The 21,232-nt window shown below is 36.4% G+C and overlaps 1 protein-coding gene across 1 annotated transcript; it reads right to left on the bottom strand.

Annotated features, from left to right (window-relative positions):
- Positions 1–882: 882 nt before the first annotated feature.
- LOC117328382 (origin recognition complex subunit 3-like) lies at positions 883–21,224 on the bottom strand. The gene is made up of 20 exons (XM_033885910.1): positions 21,114–21,224; positions 20,222–20,264; positions 18,772–18,866; positions 18,439–18,577; positions 12,863–13,023; positions 12,546–12,638; positions 11,438–11,580; positions 10,199–10,358; positions 9,700–9,813; positions 8,966–9,110; positions 8,165–8,229; positions 7,273–7,389; positions 7,083–7,162; positions 6,675–6,808; positions 6,150–6,232; positions 5,730–5,821; positions 4,836–4,983; positions 4,155–4,265; positions 3,062–3,135; positions 883–2,180 (listed from the first exon to the last, which is right to left on the bottom strand). The coding sequence occupies exons 1-20, from the start codon at positions 21,138–21,140 to the stop codon at positions 2,075–2,077; spliced, it is 2,130 nt and encodes a 709-aa protein (XP_033741801.1). The 5' UTR covers positions 21,141–21,224; the 3' UTR covers positions 883–2,074.
- Between the last annotated feature and the right edge of the window lie 8 nt (positions 21,225–21,232).

Below are 21,232 nucleotides of genomic sequence, written 5' to 3'. Positions count from 1 at the left end.
TGTATCATAAGCAAATCTGATCAACTTTAAACTTCATCAAAGAACATTTATATTACCGGTAGGCAGTAGCTCACCTAGTCTGGTCCACAGTGAGCTTTACAGTTGTCCATAGTCTTTTCTTTTTAACTTCTCAACAACTGTATGAACATGAAGTAGAGTTAACCTGAAGCATCTTCAGCATGTCCAGATTTTGTTTAAGATGAAGCCAATTCTTTAGCATTCAGCTGTGTTGATAAATGTGGCCATGTCTGGGGGTCGAAGGTCAATATAGGCAACAACTGGCATTTAGCTACAAAAATCTTCCTGAATTATATATATACCAAACGTATATATAACTTAGCAACACAAATGAGAAATGCCACATCGGCGCAGCGGTATAAGCTGCGGGTATTTCTGGCTAGGCGATTGGGTGCCGTAGATCGTGAGTTCGAGGCCCGGTCAGGGCACGAGTCAAAAAGTTGCCTTCCTTCGTCATTTGTGTTGCTAAGCTATATATCTATTTATTAGTACAATGTATCATATACACTATGTGTTGGTGATCCAAAGTTATAGATTTGAATTTCCTGTCGTAGTTGTACCGAGAGAAATATATACAAAATGTATATATATATATCATATATAGTTAATATGGTACAGCGATGGTATATAATGTAAACGATGTCCTAATTAAAACATCATTAAAATCATGTCCCTGGCTGATAAATTGTAACAGGAAAGCTGGGGATCACACCCGCGACCCTCACCTTACTGGTCCACCGACCCTCGCTTTACTGGTCCACCGACCCTCACCTTACTGGTCCGCTGCTCTACCAATTGAGTTTAAACTGATTACAGCTCAGGTGACCTCAATATTTTGTACTTCACAAACTAACAAAAATTTCATAAATGACTTTTAATTTATTTTTTAAATGTGCAAAAATAAATTGTCCAATAAGGAGACAACAACGGCCTGTATAGTTCTACTGATGTTCTGAGAAGAATGATCTCCCAATATTCCATAACACATCTAGTGTAACACATACAATCTACATCAATCAACATTTTCTTTTCTATACAAGGCAATCTAATACACACAAAAAATTATCAGGTATAGTATTTTTTTTAAATCAAGACAAAAATCCCAGTTTGATTACAGAGCTACAAAAAATCAGTTAAGAAGCAAGTTAGATATCCAGCATTCATTGTATGGAAGATCTAGATGTAGACAAACATATGTATTCACTCAGTTAATACTATTCATAAAAAATGAGAAAAACAAACAGAAATATGAGTAATTATAACCACTTTATCAGAGACTGGTTATCTCAGATGTATACTTTTTTGTTTTTGAGTGGATTCAAAAGTTTAAGTTAGAATCAAACTTATCTTGGATATCCATTTGTTCCACTCCCAATAAACTATCTGTTAAGGAATTTCATGACAAAAACTGAAGACTCATTCACGGTATGTCATCTGATTGGTTTCACACATGAAAACCTGACCAATCACAAACAGGTATCTATCCTTTGAAAGAACTACATTGTACATCTCAATTAGAGCATGTCAATGTCAGTGTGATTCTATCTTTGTCAGGGCTATTTCGGTAAAATATATATCCAACGAGAGGAATCCAGAAATAAATAAATTCTTCACAAGAATGCTGGAGAAAAAGAATACCTATTGTATAGTTCTGTTTGAATTAAATAATTTCTATGGGTGGTTGCTGTTTCACAAATCGGGAGTCCTCCGAACCAATGACATCACAGATATGTACCAACGTATGGTTAATCACAAAGAGTTTCCAAGACAAGTCAACTTGTATCTTCCACAGAATGGCAGGTACAGACATTTTGTCATTTTGACACAACGTATTCCGTACGAGCTGCGAAGACACAAATGTGTCTATATCAAAAACAAGATCCTGGGATTTTCAACATGGACAAGGTTTATGATCATCCATCGGAATTACTGTCATTCCAAACTCCATAGCCTAGATATTTTCCTAAGCTCTTCAAAATAGACTCATTGAATCGTGAGTATCTCTAACACAGTTTTTTATTTGTTTCCATCATTCCTGTCTTATTTTCACTTCATTTCAACACCCTCCCCATGTCAGTCTGGCTACATGGTCGGTCTTTCTCTTGGTGGGTTTGACAAAGCCAAGGAATTGGAGTTCGGACACGGCTCTGATGAATCGTGCTCTAGCAACAGTTAAGGTCACATGACATGAACATTATGGTATACTACCTTATATATTGTATTGTATGTAAAAAGGAAGTAGCATGTGGGTATTAAAATATAATTTGAACAAATTTATTATCATTTTGATTGTTTGGTTGTGAGAGTAAACAGCAGTATTCCTGGATGTTTAAAAAAATAACATAATCCCAATGATTCATTGAAATAACATAAATCCTATGAAAACAAAGATTAAAGTGATTGGTTTTGAAAGAGTTAAAAGCAGCATTACTCCTGATAACGTGAAGTCCATTATAATAAAGAACTTGGTATAACAGTTTCTAAGATGACCAACTAGAAACTCACTTAGGACAAAAGGACGAAGAGGACAAACGGGATCTTAGTGACACAAGGACGGAGAGGACAAAAAGAATTTTAGTGACACAAGGACGGAGAGGACAAACAGGATCTTAGTGACACAAGGACGGAGAGGACAAACAGGATCTTAGTGACACAAGGACGGAGAGGACAAACACGATCTTAGTGACACAAGGACGGAGAGGACAAACAGGATCTTAGTGACACAGGGACGGAGAGGACAAACACGATCTTAGTGACACAAGGACGGAGGGGACAAACACGATCTTAGTGACACAAGGACGGAGGGGACAAACACGATCTTAGTGACACAAGGACGGAGGGGACAAACACGATCTTAGTGACACAAGGACGGAGAGGACAAACACGATCTTAGTGACACAAGGACAGACAGGACAAACAGGATCTTAGTGACACAAGGACGGAGAGGACAAAGAGGATCCTTAGTGACACAAGGACGGAGAGGACAAACACGATCTTAGTGACACAAGGACGGAGAGGACAAATCTTAGTGACACAAGGATACTGTAAAATCTTGTCTGGATTCTTGGTCTGATCATCATTTTCTTCTTCATTTGAAGTCTTCACTGTAATGAACGCCTGAACCAAAGATAATAAAACAAACCATTCAGTAAGTCATGCCTCACAAATACAAAATGTTCTCACTCAACAGCCATTGTCATAATGTTTACAATTTCTAAATATTCTGCTTTGAAAAGCTCATGTTATAACAGTTGCACAGGATACTGAGAACATTTAATATCATATTATGTGGGTTTCCATCTTACAGAAGATATCAAATCATATAGGCATGTATCAGGGAAATTGTTACTCTTAGACTACAAAATCAATCAACAATACATAATAAGATTTTCTGTTGCTGTCTCTGTAAAATGTTTACTCCTGTTCAGGCAATTGTGATTAAGTCTGAAGATATATATGTAACCCTGGTAAATACTAGCCACAATATACCGCTCGGCTAGAGAGATCTTCTCTTTAGCTCGATTAGTTGAGTGTAAGACTACTAAGCCAGAGGTCCCGGGTTCGATCCCTAGCGGAGGCAGTGATTTAAATCTAATTAATCCTGCGCTCTGTTACATATATTTGGTGTAGCTGTTACCAGTCCCTAAAATAAACACTGTTAGTCTGAGATCCTAAATAATACAAATGTTTGGGTATAACGACGCACTGACTATATTAAATTATACACACATTTGTGAGTATACCAAAGTAAGAGCATCTCTAATTTGATTCATTTATTGTCATTAGAACAATTTTATTACTCTTCATGTTCCAAGCTTCAGTAAGGATATATTTTTGGTTTGGTTTATTTTGTTTAACGTTCTATTAACAGCCAGGGTCATTTAAGGATGTGCCGGGTTTTGGAGGTGGAGGAAAGTCGGAGTACCCGGAGAAAAACCACCGGCCTACGGTCAGTACCTGGCAACTGCCCCACGTAGGTTTCGAACTCACAACCCAGAGGCGGAGGGCTAGTGATAAAGTGTCGGGATACCTTAACCACTTGGCCACGGCGGCCCCTCCAGTAAGGATATACACTATATACACTAGGTAACTAACAATATCACCTGGTGTAAAACAAAACACAATGATCTGGTTACCTGGAGCCAGTCGTAGAGGTTGATGAGCTGGCTACACTCCAGATGTAGCTTGTATACAATACACAGGTCGGGGATATCTGGGCTGATGGTCCCCAAATTATCACTCTCCAGCTGATGACATAACATAAAAAGGTATTTCAATTATAATGGAATATAATACCAAGGTACAGTATTACAAGCAGTCTGCTGTCCCAACTTCTGACAAAACCTGGGTTTAAATGAGGCCATATGGGCCTGTATTGTTCACATGTCATATGGGCCTGTGATTATTTACAAAGGTCCATACAGCACTTGCTGAACAACAGCAATAACAAACTTGAATTTTTTAATGACAACCATTGGTTTGCAATTGTGTTTTCTGATCAAACATACAATTGCACAGACACAACTAGGAACCAAGCAAAACATACATAGGGATATTTTAGAGAGATCCTTCTGATGCTTCTGAGAAATCAGCGCAACAAAGATTTCTGTGAATGAAAGACAAAACACGGACAAATGGCGATTCCAACAGCCCACTATCTGATAATGGTGGGTTAAAAGGGAAGTGATCCAGTATCTGTCATAGATCTTATAGATCATATATTGAATTTGCATGTTGAAACTTGCTCATTTTGTCTGGAGCCACAGAAACTATTACTGTACTGTAACAATAAAATGTTTCAAGTAACAAAACATTACCTGGTTGTGAAGATAGGTGTGAGAATTTCCGAGAGCCAGCTGTACAGCTGACCTAGGTGAGGCAGCCAGGTGACTCCTTACTTTGCTGGCCGAGTCATAGTACAGTAGCTCGTAAAGAGGCAGAGTTTTTGGACTTACTAGGTATTTCCTAGAGGAAACAAATACAACGTAAAAGATACAGGAAAGAGTCCTAAGAGACAAACTTCCGATTTGGAAAAAGATGTGAATGAACAAATGTGTATTTCTTGATATAAGGAAGTTTTTAACTCAAGAGTTTCAGGAGTAAGTAAGTCTGGATTTGTGTCTATCATAAGTAAAAGGATATCATAACATTTCATATCCTGAATGAGGTAAAATTCTTCATCTGCGTAAAAAAATTGTTAGTGTGCAGTTCTATACCACATACATAAAGTCATGTAGCAGATTATTGAGCGTGAGAAGCCAAATGTCAAAAAGTCACAGTGACCTAATTCTGGTGATTCAACTAGTATGTACAGGCATACAGTATGTATATACATGTATATATCCATGGGATTTTATGAATTTTTCTACTTTAGAATCTGAACAAAAATTTAAGTCTACTTGAATTGTTTCATAAATATTTTGTGAAATGTAAACAAATTTCAGATCCATCATACTGTAACCATGCTGGTTTTAAGCAGTTTTCCTTTTTCAGCACTTTTGGCGATTTCACCAATGATCTAAATTATTGTGCCAATTGCTATTTTGCTTAATTATCTATAACAGATAAATGTAATTTGTGTTGTGACAATCGTTAATATGCCACGACATACTAATCTGTTAGAAATTGTGCCAAAATGCCCTGAAAACTTTTAGATGTGATATAAGTAAATTATGTTCAGCACAGTGACTCTGTAATTAATGTTTTTATACCTGAATAAGGAATCGAAGTAATCTATACATTCAGATCTCAACTTTTCATATGGGGACAGTTTCTTTTTCTTTTTCTCCATCTCTTGTAGCCTCTGAAAAAGGACGAGAAATCTTTAGATATATTTCTTGCTTAATCTTGGTTAATGATATTCACACAAATAAAGCTAAATAACCTACTTTCAGTTTCTTTTCCAGTTTCTTCTATATCCTTTTTCCTTTTTATGTTTTATCAAAAATATAAAATACATTTTTTTTAATATATTATCATAATGTAATGATAAGAAACCCATCAAACACTTGTAAATTTAATCTCAGATTTGAATAGACTTTATTTATCGTACAACAGTTTTCTCCTAATATTATTCACTCTCTTCAGTCAAAACAAAATAATATTTTTAGGTTTTGGTAGGCCCCATTTACCTTTTTCAAACTGTGGAGATCTGTTTTCTTGATCACAGGACTGCTTTCTGGGACTTGCTCCTCTTCCTCACTTTCGACTAGTTCTAGAAACAAACAAGCAACAGTTGCAAAACAAAAACAAACAAAAAAACCTACAGGTGTTGGATGTTTGAAAAAGGAGGCAAAATGGGCCAGTTTCTGCTCACTTGTCTGACAGGCCTTCATCAGCATACGCATGTAAAAAAAAATATCATGACCCTGGGTCTTTTGGGTCTTATCAAGAAATCATTTTAAGATTTTAGCACATTTCTCCCCTGTGACCTTTAAATTAGGTCTAGGTAATTTATTTGAACAAACTTTATAAACTTATTAGTTCATCCAAGCATGCTATCTGACCATTTCAAACCTTATCATCCTCCAACAAGATTCTTAAACAGAGGAACATTGATAACAATATATTCCCTGAAACATAAAATGTCAGGGACATCGAAACACTGTTTTTTATCAACTGAAGGTCTCTTGCCCAAGGTCGGCTGAAAAGGTTACCATGAAGTGTGTCGAATCTGTCCAGTAGTGAGGCTATAGATGTAGGGATGTCTTTCTGATTGGAGGGAAGATCATCGCCAAGGCAACTTGCACATTCCCTCAACAAACCTGTCAGTTCATCTTTTGACATGAATCTGAAATTCAAACTTTTTTTCTTGAAGTGGCGTTTTTTAGTTCTACTTTTTCTAATGATGTTTCTTTTTAATCTTCAAGTTTCCTGCAGATTTAAGTTTATATTCTAAGCCATGTTTTCACAATTGATATTTCAATAAGTGACTTTTTGTGAAAAGATTCAACACTGAGTGATAATGCCTTGAATTATCGTATCAAAATTTTGTATCACTCCAACAATTCTTATAAGATCAGACGTTGAATTTGCTGGTTTATAACAGTTCTTTAGGTACTCACTTCAATAAATCTAAAGATGTTTTGTAATCTTCATTCTCCTCTATGTTCCAACCTAGCACTGTAGCATAAACTTCTCGCAGCTGAAAAAAAAATCATCAGTACACTTTATCGAAAGGTTCTTCATAGATGAATGCTATCTGAGGATACAAAGTATTTGTAAACAGCTATAAAGTATAAGCCTGGTACTGACCTGTTTTCCTAAAGGCTGTTTGGGAAGCTTTGACACAAGAGTATGAAGACACCTCAACATGGGATAGAATTCCTCACGAAAGGTATGTATTCTTGTCAGTAACTTCAACACTTCAATCTATAGAAAAGCAGAATGAAATAAAATGAAAATGAAACCTCAATGTATGATAAAATACACACCCCAAGAGCAAAGGTCATATAAACTCTAATTTGTGAGAGCTATTTCAATATTCTAAGTTAATTAGTTACTGGTTTATCAAATTCCCGTCTGCATGACACCAACTCATGCCTGGTTTCATCTCACCAAATATATTCAATACTAGTGTTCTTTTGAAGTGAGGAAGTAGTGTTGATATCTAATATTTTTGATGACTGTTGCAGGATAAATATAAGCTGTATATTCTGCTCTGGACAGAAAAATGAAAGTGGTTCGCCATTTTGTCTTTCTATACCCTTGCTGAAATATAGCTTATATTTTAAGACAGTAACAATGTATTCTCTGTATTATATATAGTCAACTCTACACATCAAAATAAAACTGTGAATATGTAAAATTCACCTTATAATTCATATCATAATACATGTATGTCAACTTGTTTCTGTTTAAGCAATGAAATTCCATAAGAGGCCAAATCTATCTCGGTATGTTAGCCGCCCCTTGTGAAGTTTGTATCATAGTATCTTTTGATTATAAATCAAACTGTCATCCTGATGATAACTGATACATCCACAGGTGCTTATAAACTTTTCAACAAACCAGACCTATCATAAAAACATTGCTGCAGTGCATTAGCATAGTACATGCCAACAGAACACTGACTATAGTCGGTGAGACAAAGCTTAGCACTACACAGAGTCTTGTACCAGAAAACCAGTTACTAAGAATTTGTCACCTTGAGTTCTGTATCATCTGTTAACAACTCAGCTTGTCTGGGCAGTAGGGCAACTCTCCACATGTCTGAAATCAGAGTCACTCGTGAGTCACACAAATAATAAAATATCTTTTATGTAAGTCACACAAATAATATAATATCTTTTACGTAAATCACACAAATAATAAAATATCTTTTACATAAGTCACACAAATAATAAAATATCTTTTACATAAGTCACACAAATAATAATATATCTTTTACGTAAGTCACACAAATAATAAAATATCTTTTACATGACACACAAATAATAAAATATCTTTTACATATCACACAAATAGTAAAATATCTTTTACGTAAGTCACACAAATAATAAAATATCTTTTACGTAAGTCACACAAATAATAAAATATCTTTTACGTAAGTCACAAATAATAAAATATCTTTTACGTAAGTCACACAAGTAATAAAATATCTTTTTATGTAAGACACACAAATAATAAAATATCTTTTACCTAAGTCACACAAATAATAAAATATCTTTTACGTAAGACACACAAATAATAAAATATCTTTTATATGTCACACAAATAATAAAATATCTTTTACGTAAGTCACACAAATAATAAAATATCTTTTACGTAAGTCACAAATAATAAAATATCTTTTACGAAAGTCACACAAATAATAAAATATCTTTCAAGCTTTAAAGAGAAACAGTATATATTCAGTCATAAATGGAAAGGCAAGAAAACATGATTGCACAATCTAAAAGGCAGAATCGTATTCCCTGATCTGTACAGGTAACTCCCCCAGTTTTACACTTCACATACCTCATGAAGGAAGGAAGCTGACGAATGAGTTCCAGCTCATTGTTACTGAGTCTCTTTGTCTGGTTGGAGATATCCTCCAGGGGGCAGCACAAGTGACTCATTGGGTTTGACATGAAGTGGTCCATCATCGAGAACTAAAGAACCAGAAAAAAACACAGCTGTACTCATCTAAAGCAGAACCAGAAAAAACACAGGATTACTCATCTAAAGCAGCACCAGAAAAAACACAGCTGTACTCATCTAAAGCAATCATTCATTACTATGTCTGAACTTCCATGTCTTCATTAATTGAAGGTATATCCCATAATCTCCATTTAGGTGACCTTGAATTTCACCTTGACATGAGTAACTTGTTAGGACCTCCACTGTCCATCTTATCTACAAAAGTATATTACATAATTTTTTATCACTTTGTGGAGTTAAAAAGAATCTTAGACTTTCAGATTTTGAGATAAACTTCAGTTGAAGCAAGGTCTGACAGTGGGAATACGGATATTCCCTAGACAGCTATGAAACAGATAAAGGAAGTTCAGCTCAGCTCAACAAATACAGTGTACCTCTACTGACCAAGGAGATTGTACAATCAACAAAAATGTCCTGGTAACATATTTCATATTATGTAAGTCTGAAATGTTGAATTTACAACAATACTTCACTAAAGCTGAGTTAAGCAACAAAAAACTTGCGACAGAAAATAATATATTTTTGAAATACATGTAATACCTGAAGTCCTTTTATGAAATTAAGAACTGAAAAATCATGGTAGAGAAATATATCCAGCAGAAGTTTGAACACTCGGGAGCCTAGCTTGAATGGACAGCATTTTGACATCAGAATCTAGAAAACAATCAAATGAAACTTCAATTTTACAAAAATATAATGCATTTTACAAATGATATCGGAATGAAATCATGAATATGGTACCCACCTATATCATTATCATAGCCCTGGGATTTTGTAATACAGAAATAAATCATTGGAATATTTTAACCAGTTTGACCCGTGTGACTTTAGAAGTCCATTAACATCATTTGTTTTAAGAAAATTGGTATAAGTTCTTGTCAGAATGTTACTGGCCAAACATCATGACCTTGACCTCTGAGAAATAGAGAGTCTTCTGACTATTTTACCACAGTTACCAATCCTATGTCTTTTTTCCATGTTTCTTTTTTCCATGTCCCTAGGATATTTAGACATTGTTAGATGAGAATGAAGCACTAACCTGGTTGATGAGCAGGGTGAGATACTCAGTAGATGGTGGTGCCTGGAACTTCTCCATACACAGTGTAGACGACACAGAATTGGGCAGGAGACGGTGAACAGCTGACACAGACGTAGCAATGCCAAACACAAAAACGATTGGCAGCTGACCTAGATAGTTACTGTAATTATACATTACAATATTATAATTTACAGCTGACTTGAAACCTCAATCGTTTAACAAACATGCTTGTCAACCCTCCCTATTAGGGAGTGAACTATGTTGAGACTCCCCGACTTTTCAAACAATATTAAATTATTTAGACATGACCACAGTACAGATTTATTTTGTATTGATCATAATTTTATATCTAAATTTGGCACCAGTCACCCATGACCTCTATGTTAATCTGGGCTGTATTTATGAATGAATAGATGCAGTCTAGATCACATGATTGTTACACTAATCTGGGTGACAGATAAATATTTCTGGCACCCATGATTTTCTTGGTTTAGCAGAAAGAGTATTTTAATACATGTTTTGAAGGCATTAGTTTTTCAAAAAAGAGGCTGTCAATGTCCTTGAGGATTAACATTTGAATGATCTATCTTCCTCATGGAAATTCCAAAAGACGTAGTACATGTATGTATGAACTAAGTTGTTCACCCTCCAAAACTATTTCATCTTTCAATCTTTACTATTGTACACCCTTTCGATAAGGCTCTACAAGTTCCCATACACGTGAAAAATAACGAACAAACAAAAATATATCTCCCTAATAAAGTCAATAGATTATAATACAAAGTAGAACTTAACTTATCCCCCCAACAGCTTTTTCTGTCAATTATCTATACCACAGGTGCTAGGACTCCAGATTGGTTAAACAGAGTCCATCCTCAGAGATGATTGAAACAGTTAAGTACCATATATATTGTACTGTAAAAACCATTTTTGTGATTTTTGCACAGGAAGTATTTTGCTTAATTTGCAGTAGATTATTTTCTATGAGAACAATTTCGACAGAGCCAATTCATTGTGGCATGTTTAAATTCGATTATGCACTTAAATATGAACAACTATGTAAAGATTTATTTTTTTTATTTTTGGTGTCCTGCTGTAAGATAAAACATTTTCCTGGAATAGCGGACAATGTTTTTACTGCACTGAAATTAATTCAGAATCTCTAGAAACTATTAAAAAAAAAACAAAATTCTTGTTTGAAAGACAAGACAGTCTACCTTAACAGGCTGAATCAGTTACCTGCAGATTGTAATGAACTCCTGCAGGACTCGTGGCTGAAAGCTTTCAAGGTCTTCAAACACCATAATGACAGGGGGAAGGGGCTGACTGTCAACACCACCACCTCCAGTAGATTTCCGCTTCTTTGGACTGGAATGGTTCAGCTGAGGGTTAAGAATTTAATCAAGATTAATATGTAGCTCCTTCTAATATCCTGAAAACAAGGACATAAAGACAGCGTTTGAGAACCGTCCTTGAGAAATGAATACTTGCTTTATTCCACAACCACCGGGTAGTGTACATTTTCATCCTTAATCTGCCAGTGTATAGTACCATATTTATCTGTAAATAAGTACCTCCTTCTTCATTCATGCAGAATTATCATTTTTGAAATCATATTCACAAACGAGAATTCCATAAAAGTGGATGTTTCACCAGCACAGAAAGTTGAGTGATTACAAGAGTTATCACATGGAAACAAATTTTCAATTTTTAGCAAGTGACCTTGACTTTTGACCTTCGTGAAGTTTGAGTTTGATTGGCGAAAGGGAACTTCGAGTTATCGCATGGAAACCTCTGTGCAGGCGACGCCGAAGCCACCACCAACGCCAACCTAGACGTACCAATCTGTTACAGTGGCCATAGACAGGTACGTATACTTACCAAGTATTAAACGTCGTACCAATCTGTTACAGTGGCCATAGAGAGGTATGATACTTACCGAATATTTATCGTCGTACCAATCTGTTACAGTGGCCACAGAGAGGTATGATACTTACCGAATATTTATCGTCGTACCAATCTGTTACAGTGGCCACAGAGAGGTACGTATACTTACCGAATATTTATCGTCGTACCAATCTGTTACAGTGGCCACAGAGAGGTATGATACTTACCGAATATTTATCGTCGTACCAATCTGTTACAGTGGCCACAGAGAGGTATGATACTTACTGAATATTTATCGTCGTACCAATCTGTTACAGTGGCCACAGAGAGGTATGATACTTACCGAATATTTATCGTCGTACCAATCTGTTACAGTGGCCACAGAGAGGTACGTATACTTACCGAATATTTATCGTCGTACCAATCTGTTACAGTGGCCACAGAGAGGTATGATACTTACCGAATATTTATCGTCGTACCAATCGGCGAGTGTGGCCAGGCTGATTGGCAGATTTTTCTGACTAACTTCTGGAGATTCTTCATCCTCAATAAACTGTGAGAGAGTTAATGTCACACGTTACTTACAGATCGGTCAATTACTGTACTCTTTGTTTAGAACTCAACATAAACATTTCTGCAGAAAAAAGATTATAACCTAAATGTATTTTTAACATACACAACTAATTATGTACTGCAGTAATGTTGAACTTCCATTTACTAGACAGAGAAATATTAAAAAGAAGATGACAATATCATGATAACAACAAACTATAATACCAGTTGAGGATTCTTCAAGATTTGTCCCAGAAGTTTTGAGAGTGTGTTTTTGACGTTGTTACAGTCTTTAGACTGAAGAATTGCAACAAGGGGAGAAACTCTCTCCTGAAGTAGATTGACAAGCGTAGCAAACATCACACCATGGTCGGGTGTATTTACACCTGTAACAAACAAAATTTCCATAATCATTATCATCTTTACAATCATTTTATTTTTTATAAGTCAACCTTTTCATTTTCAACTTTTCATTAGAAATTAACAGTAAAAATCGTGTGTTACATTAACAATATTTTCTAATCTAAAATGAAAGTACAGAATTTTGTTCATTTTGTTCATTTTGGAAAAAATATTTTCTGCTACTTATGCTTCTTCAAAATCTAAGTATTCTCGACAACTGCATAGCTGTGAAAATTTTTAGGGCTAGTATTATGTCTAAATTGGACATAGTTCATAGTAATCAAATTTCCCACAGCATCAACTTGAAATCATTCTGCAGTATTTGCTGGTTTGTTTGTTGGGTTTATTGTCCCGTGAACAGCCAGGTTTATTTTGTTTTGTTGGGTTTATTGTCCCGTGAACAGCCAGGTTTATTTTGTTTTGTTGGGTTTATTGTCCCGTGAACAGCCAGGTTTATTTTGTTTTGTTGGGTTTATTGTCCCGTGAACAGCCAGGTTTATTTTGTTTTATGGTTTATTGCCCCGTGAACAGCCAGGTTTATTTTGTTTTGTTGGGTTTATTGTCCCGTGAACAGCCAGGTTTATTTTGTTTTATGGTTTATTGCCCCGTGAACAGCCAGGTTTATTTTGTTTTATGGTTTATTGCCCCGTGAACAGCCAGGTTTATTTTGTTTTGTTCATGAGTTTAACACCCCATGAACAGTCAGGGTCATTTTGTTTGTTGGGTTTATGCATGGCCCATGGTCAGCCAGGGCCATTCTGAGGTGGGGTCTCCTTGTTCTGAAGTAGCATTCAACAGTAAACACTGCTATAGATTTATGTGTATGAATATCAATATATTCATCTGGTACCTTGGTATTTAGTTTTGTGCTTTATTCAATAACTGAATATTGCAAAACTGAATCCCTCATAAAATTACAAACTATATTCAGTAGTTCTATTGTCTTCAGAGATCATATCTGAGAGGTGAATCTAATAGAATTTTGAGGATGGCATTGTTGATAAAATATTTGGGGCCAATTAAATTAGGATTTTTTCAAATATTTTAGCTCCGAACTTCCCTGGCAAATACTAAAATTTTCACCCAAAACAAGTGGTTCTTTGGGCATGTCCACACTCATATAGTACTGGTATCTAAATCAACCTATTGAAGCTTTTAATGACAATCTGAACATGATATAGTCAATAGTCTGGGCCATTCTTTTCTAAATTTTACACACCTTTATTCAGAATGTTATATGGGCCACATACCATATATGACCCTCAACTTTTTATTTAGAAGAAGAAGTTGTTTAAAAATAAGTAATTACATTTAACCTTAGTAACCAGGAAAGCATTTGAATAATACCATTATGTACATGTGAGCTAAACTTGTCCTTTAGGCATGGATGAGCTGATTATAACAAAAAACAAGAGGCCCATGGGCCTTAACGGTCATCTGACTCTAAATTAAAAACCTTATATTATTGTAGTATGTATTCTCTGTAGCAAGTATATATAGTGGCACTGTTGGCCATGGTGGCCATCTTGGATTTCTGACCCGCCCAATAAATAACAACACTTGGTAAGGACCATCTCAGGATCATTTCTGGTAAGTAAGAGCTGAATCCCACTGGTGGAAGTTTAAAATAGACATTATTCAGGAAAACCATGATTGCACAATCATGTTACAAAGTGGCCGCCATGGCTGCCAAGTCAATGATTTTACGAGGTCAACAAATAACAACACTTTGTTGGCCCTCCTTCCTTAAAACCCTCACCAATTTCCAACTCAATGGCACCAGTGGAACTGAAGAAGAAGTTTAAAATGTGTTTTCAAGATGGCGGCCAAGGCGGCCATCTTGGATTTCGGACCGACCCTAAAAATAACAAGACTTGGTCGGATTCATATCAGGATCATTTCAGGCAAGTTGCAGCTCAATAGCACTGGTGGAACATGAGAAGAAGTTTAATATGTGTTTTAAAAATGGCGGCTATCGCGGCCATCTTGGATTTCGGACTGACCCGAAAAATAACAACACTTGGTTGGGATCATATCAGGATCATTTCAGGCAAGTTTCAGCTCAATAGCACTGGTGAACATGAGAAGTAGTTTAAAATGTGTTTTTCAAGATGGCGGCTATGGTGGCCATCTTGGATTTCGGACCGACCCAAAAAATAACAACACTTGGTCGGGATCATATCAGGATCATTTCAGGCAAGTTTCAGCTCAATCCCACTGGTGGAACTTGAGAAGAAGTTTGAAATGTGTTTTTCAAGATGGCGGCTATGGCGGCCATCTTGGATTACGGACCAACCCGAAAAATAACAACACTTGGTCAGGACCATCTCAGGATCATTTATGGCAAGTTTCAGCTCAATAGCACTGGTGGAACATGAGAAGAAGTTTAAAATGTGTTTTCAAAATGGCGGCTATGGCGGCCATCTTGGATTTCGGACCAACCCGAAAAATAACAACACTTGGTCAGGACCATCTCAGGATCATTTCAGGGAAGTTTCAACTAAATAGCACTAGTGGAACATGAGAAGAAGTTTAAAATGTGTTTTTCAAGATGGCGGCTATGGCGGCCATCTTGGATTTTGGACCGACCCGAAAAATAACAACACTTGGTTGGGATCATATCAGGATCATTTCAGGGAAGTTGCAGCTCAATAGCACTGGTGGAACATGAGAAGAAGTTTAAAATGTGTTTTCAAAATGGCGGCTATGGCGGCCATCTTGGATTTCGGACCTACCCGAAAAATAACAACACTTGGTCAGGACCATCTCAGGATCATTTCAGGCAAGTTTCAGCTCAATCCCACTGGTGGAACTCGAGAAGAAGTTTGAAATGTGAAAAGTTTACGCACGACGCACGGCAGACGGCGGACGGCACATGACGACGGACGAAGCATGATGACTATAGGTCATCCTGACCCTTCGGGTCAGATGACCTAAAAAGAGTAGCACAAAGTATGGTTAACTTGAAACTTATAGCTATTACCAGTTACTAAGTTGATATTTGGGGCAGAAAATATTTCTATCTAGCTATAGGAAAAAAATGAAAAATCTGGATGGAGATTGAGTGTTAATACAGTATCACATATCTGATGAGTTTAAATAAAGGTTACACAACGAGTGGTTGTTGGATATGGAATTTATTTCACACGAGTAAGTTATTTTTTAAAAGTTACAAAAGACACGAGCTTTAGCGAGTGTTTTTTGCAACTTTTAAAAAATAACTTACTCGTGTGAAATAAATTCCATATCCAACAATTTCGAGTCGTGTGACCTGTTTCTACCACAATAATATCGGCTTGAATCAAAGGGAAACGTGGCCAAGTATAATTTCGCGTATGCAAACAAGAGGCCCAGGGGCCTTAACGGTCATCTGACTCTAAATTAAAGACCCTTATAATATTGTAGTAGGCATTCTCTGCAGGTTTAGTGGCACTGTTGGCCATGGCGGCCATCTTGGATTTCTGACCTACCTTAAAAATAATAACACTTGGCCATGACCATCTCAGGATCATTTCTGGTAAGTTAGAGCCAAATCCCACGGGTGGAATTTGAGAAGAAGTTTGAAATACGTGTTGTTCAGGAAAAACATGATTGCGCAATCATGTTAAAAAATGGCCGCCGTGGTTGCTATTTCAAAGTTTTTACGAGGCTGAAAAATAACAACACTTTGTTGGGTCCCCTTCCTTAACATCCTCACCAATTTCCAGCTCAATTGCACCAGTGGAACTGGAGAAGAAGTTTAAAATGTGTTTTTCAAGATGGCTGCCATGGCAGCCATCTTGGATTTCTGACTGACCCGATAAATAACAAAACTTGGCCAGGAGCATCTCAGGATCATTTCTGGTAAGTTAGAGCCAAATCCCACGGGTGGAATTTGAGAAGAAGTTTGAAATAGGTGTTGTTCAGGAAAACCATGATTGCGCAATCATTTTACAAAATGGCCACCATGGCTGCCATGTCAAAGTTTTTACTTGGCCAAAAAATAACAACACTTTGTTGCCTCTCTTTCCTTAGCATCCTCACCAATTTCCAGCTAAATGGCACCAGTGGAACTGGAGAAGAAGTTTAAAATGTGTTTTTCAAGATGGTTGCCATGACGGCCATCTTAGATTTCTGATCGACTTGAAAAATAACAACACTTGGTCAGGGCTATCTCAGGATCATTTCTGGTAAGTAAGATCTCAATCCCACGGGTGGAATTTGAGAAGAAGTTTGATATAGGTGTTGTTCAGAAGAACTATGATTGCGCAATCATTTTACAAAATGGCTGCCGTGGCTGCAATGTCGAAGTTTTTATGAAGCCGAAAAATAACAACACTTTATTGGCTCTCTTTCCATAACATCCTCACCAATTTCCAGCTCAATCGCACCAGTGGAACTGGAGAAGAAGTTTAAAATGTGTTTTTCAAGATGGTTGCCATGGCGGCCATCTTGGATTTCTGACCGACTTGAAAAATAACAACACTTGGTCAGGACAATCCCAGGATCATTTCTGGTAAGTTAGAGCTGAATCCCACTGATGGAATTTGAGAAGAAGTTTGAAATAGGTGTTGTTCAGAAGAACCATGATTGCGCAATCATGTTACAAAATGGCTGCCGTGGCTGCAATGTCGAAGTTTTTACGAAGCCGAAAAATAACAACACTTTATTGGCTTTCCTTCCTTAACATCCTCACCAATTTCTAGCTCAATCGCACCAGTGGAACTGGAGAAGAAGTTTAAAATGTATTTTTCAAGATGGTTGCCATGGCGGCCATCTTGGATTTCTGACCGACCTGAAAAACAACACTTCCTCAGGATCATCCCAGGATCATTTCAGGCAAGTTTCAGCTCAATCTCACCAGTGGAACTTGAGAAGAAGTTTCAAATGTGTTTTCAAAATGGCGGCCATGGCGGCCATCTTGGATTTCAGACTGACCCGAAAAATAACAACACTTGGTCGGGACCATCCCAGCATCATTTCAGGCAAGTTTCAGCTCAATCCCACTTGTGGAACTTGAGAAGAAGTTTGAAATGTGAAAAGTTTACGCACGGCGGACGGCGAACGGCGGACGGCGCACGACGACGGACGAAACATGATGACTATAGGTCATCCTGACCCTTCGGGTCATATGACCTAATAAAGTGTACCGGTGATGTCCGGGACCCGGTGATGTGACGTCATTAGATTATTGATGCATCAATAACAATTGCAGCTTGGGTCAAAGTTCACCGTGTTAGCCAATCAAAATGCGTACAGAGTTTATACCATGTGTGGTATAAACAGATTGTTAATCAACAGCTGTAATGATTGGTCTGAGAGTTGAATAACACAGGGTATTGTGGTAGAAACAACTATAATCACTTTTATCATGATGCATATATATCACTCCTGTTGAAAGTCCCCCATTTTGTAGATACCTGTTACAAGAGCAGCCGTAGGGACTTCCTTGGTACGAGGGTTCCCTGTCTGACTTGACAAGGTAAAATCTGTATGACATGTCTTAGTAAATTTCAAAAGGTCGTCAAATATCTTAGTATTCAAGTTGGATTGCAGTATCTGAAAAACAATATAAATAACATATGAAAGCTTTTAATCAATGATTTAGGACAGCATCTATTGTCGGAGGAATCCGATTGATAATATTTTGTTGCCTAAAGCCATATTGATTTATGTATACAGGATAAATCTGAAAGTAAGTTCTAGTCCAATTTTGTAGAAGAATACAAAGACAGATATAACCACAACATTACCTGGATCTCAGTATCCACATTTTCCCACAAACTTTGATACGTTTCCAGTCTTCTCTTCCATGTGTTAACAGTCTCAGTTCTCGGGAAATATTTTTCTGTGGTATATATCATGGCAGAATATAAATATATGAACACATGAAATTATATTAATGTGAAATTTCCAGTTTGCATTTTGTTTCTTGGTTTATTACTCTGGGTATAATCAGGTCATTTTGAAGCAGGGTCTTCTGGTAGTAGCTAGTGGCTACATCTACAGTATGAAACACACATGGGAAATACCTAAGACGAAGCTTCATTTGTATTGACACAATACTATATAGGGACTTGATGAATGATCTGAATGATCTTTATTGAAAGACTTATCTTTTTCTCTAATTTTCCATTCTTTTCCCTCTTTTTTAAAAAAAATCATTTGATAATAAGTTGAAACCACAATGTACATCTGAAGTCTATGAAAGATCTGAGAAAAACTTTCACAGAAATATTCAAAACAAATTTCAACTGTCAAAATCCAAGATGATCTCCAGTCAGCCATTTTAATTCCTAGATCAGACTCAAAATTGAGTGGGGCACAAATAGGGGTCAACGGAAATCTACTCATCAAGATATATATATATATATCCTTCAATTTCTTCTCACGGAAATAGTGATAACAAAATTCAACTGTCAAAATCCAAGATGGCTTCCTTCAGTTTTGACAGTTTGTTTTCCTGATCAGATTTAAAATTGAATGGGTATAACTAGGGAACAAGCTTAAGGGGAACCTACATCTGAAGTTTGAGAATTATATCTCCAGTATGTTATAAGATATAGCAATAACAATCTTCCATTGTCAAAATTTAAGATGGCTGCCTCTCAGCCATTTTTTTCCCCCAATCAGACTAATATACTGGATGGGCACAACTAGGACTAGGACTACACATTCCATGAAGTCCGAAAAATATTCTTCGAGTATATACTTCTGAAGAAATAGTGATAGCGATGTTCAACTGTTAAAATCAAAGATCTTGTCTTCCTAAATACACTTAAAATTAATTGGTCATAACTAGGGACCATGGGGAACCTTTATGTGAAGTTTGCGAAATATATCCTTTCTGCAGTTTGCTAGAATTAGCGATAACAATTGTTGTTTACAGATAGGCAATGGACAGAGGGATGGCACACAATACATAAACTACAGATTTAGGGCAATTTTAATAGCCGTCTATCTGATGAAGGTAGATTAATTTTTTTTAATTTTTTTTTCTTAATTAACTGATGACTTCCAACATTTTAACAATAACTATTATCGTTTCAAGATGGTGACTGTATACACTCTTCAGTCCTAGGTACACATTGTCAGATGCTCTAGTAGATAAAATGGCAGGATGTATCAGATCATTTCAAATTCTGACTCACTAAAGCAGGAGAAAATGTTTTAATCAATTCCCTTTTGAATCGAAAATCTTACCAGGATTTACTGATTTCTTCTTTCCTTTGTAAGCAAAAACTCCCTAAAAAAAGATTAAAATCAAATTGAATACCAGGTAAATATTTTGATTTTTGTCTATAAATGTTTATTTTCACAATCAGTACATACAGTGCATGCAAACTTCAATTATTTTACAACAGCTGAGTTAAACTGACCCGTTTCACTCGATCTTGTTGGCCTGGATGGAATGAAGTACAATTGTATTTCTATTGGAAGAAATCACTACAGTACCCGAAAAAAAACATATTGTTTGATCAAATCAAGACAGGTACAATGCCTGTATCGTTTTACATCAATCAATGTACCACTGTCACTGCCCACCTTACCATCTGCTGTATGAGGTGTATGTAAAACACTTAAAAAATCATTATCTTTTTGCATTGACAATTTGACACAATAGAAAACACACATAAATCAAAATAAATTATCTAGTTATATAATAATTATATTCAAATATGTATCTCAGTAAGAATTTCACTTGTCTTATAAAATTGTGAACAAAGGGATGCTGGCGATGTGAACAAACTAAAGTCATTTGGGTCTATAAATGATAACGTGCAAAGTACTACGAGTTACCTCCCTTGCTATACGAAAAATTAACCCGACATACGTAGGTCCAATGTGTCGTAACCATCGCGTTTACTAAATGTCAAAATAGTCATAGCGAGTTGTTTATTTACATTTGTAACTACTTCAACTGTTCTTAAACAATGTAAGATAGATCTTGACCGCTTTGCCTTTTCAGTAGGGACGTACGACCCGACCAGAGTCGAGATACACGTCTATGGCCCGACAAATTCTCAAAATGCCACAGAAGAAAAGTTGGTATTTATCTGCATTTCATTTGCATTCGTTATGTAACACATTTTACCTTCGACACCGACGAACCAGTCTCCATGGTCCAATGTCTTAAACATCTATTATCGAATCATTAAACCATACACGTGTGCTGCAAAATTCCGCGGGAGTTTTTGTTTATATTTTCTTCGG

This window comes from Pecten maximus, chromosome 5 (genome assembly GCF_902652985.1).
Source record: "Pecten maximus chromosome 5, xPecMax1.1, whole genome shotgun sequence".
NCBI classification, from domain to species: domain Eukaryota; kingdom Metazoa; phylum Mollusca; class Bivalvia; order Pectinida; family Pectinidae; genus Pecten; species Pecten maximus.
Note: the sequence above shows the minus strand (reverse complement) of the source record. Positions and strands in the feature narration are given on the sequence as shown.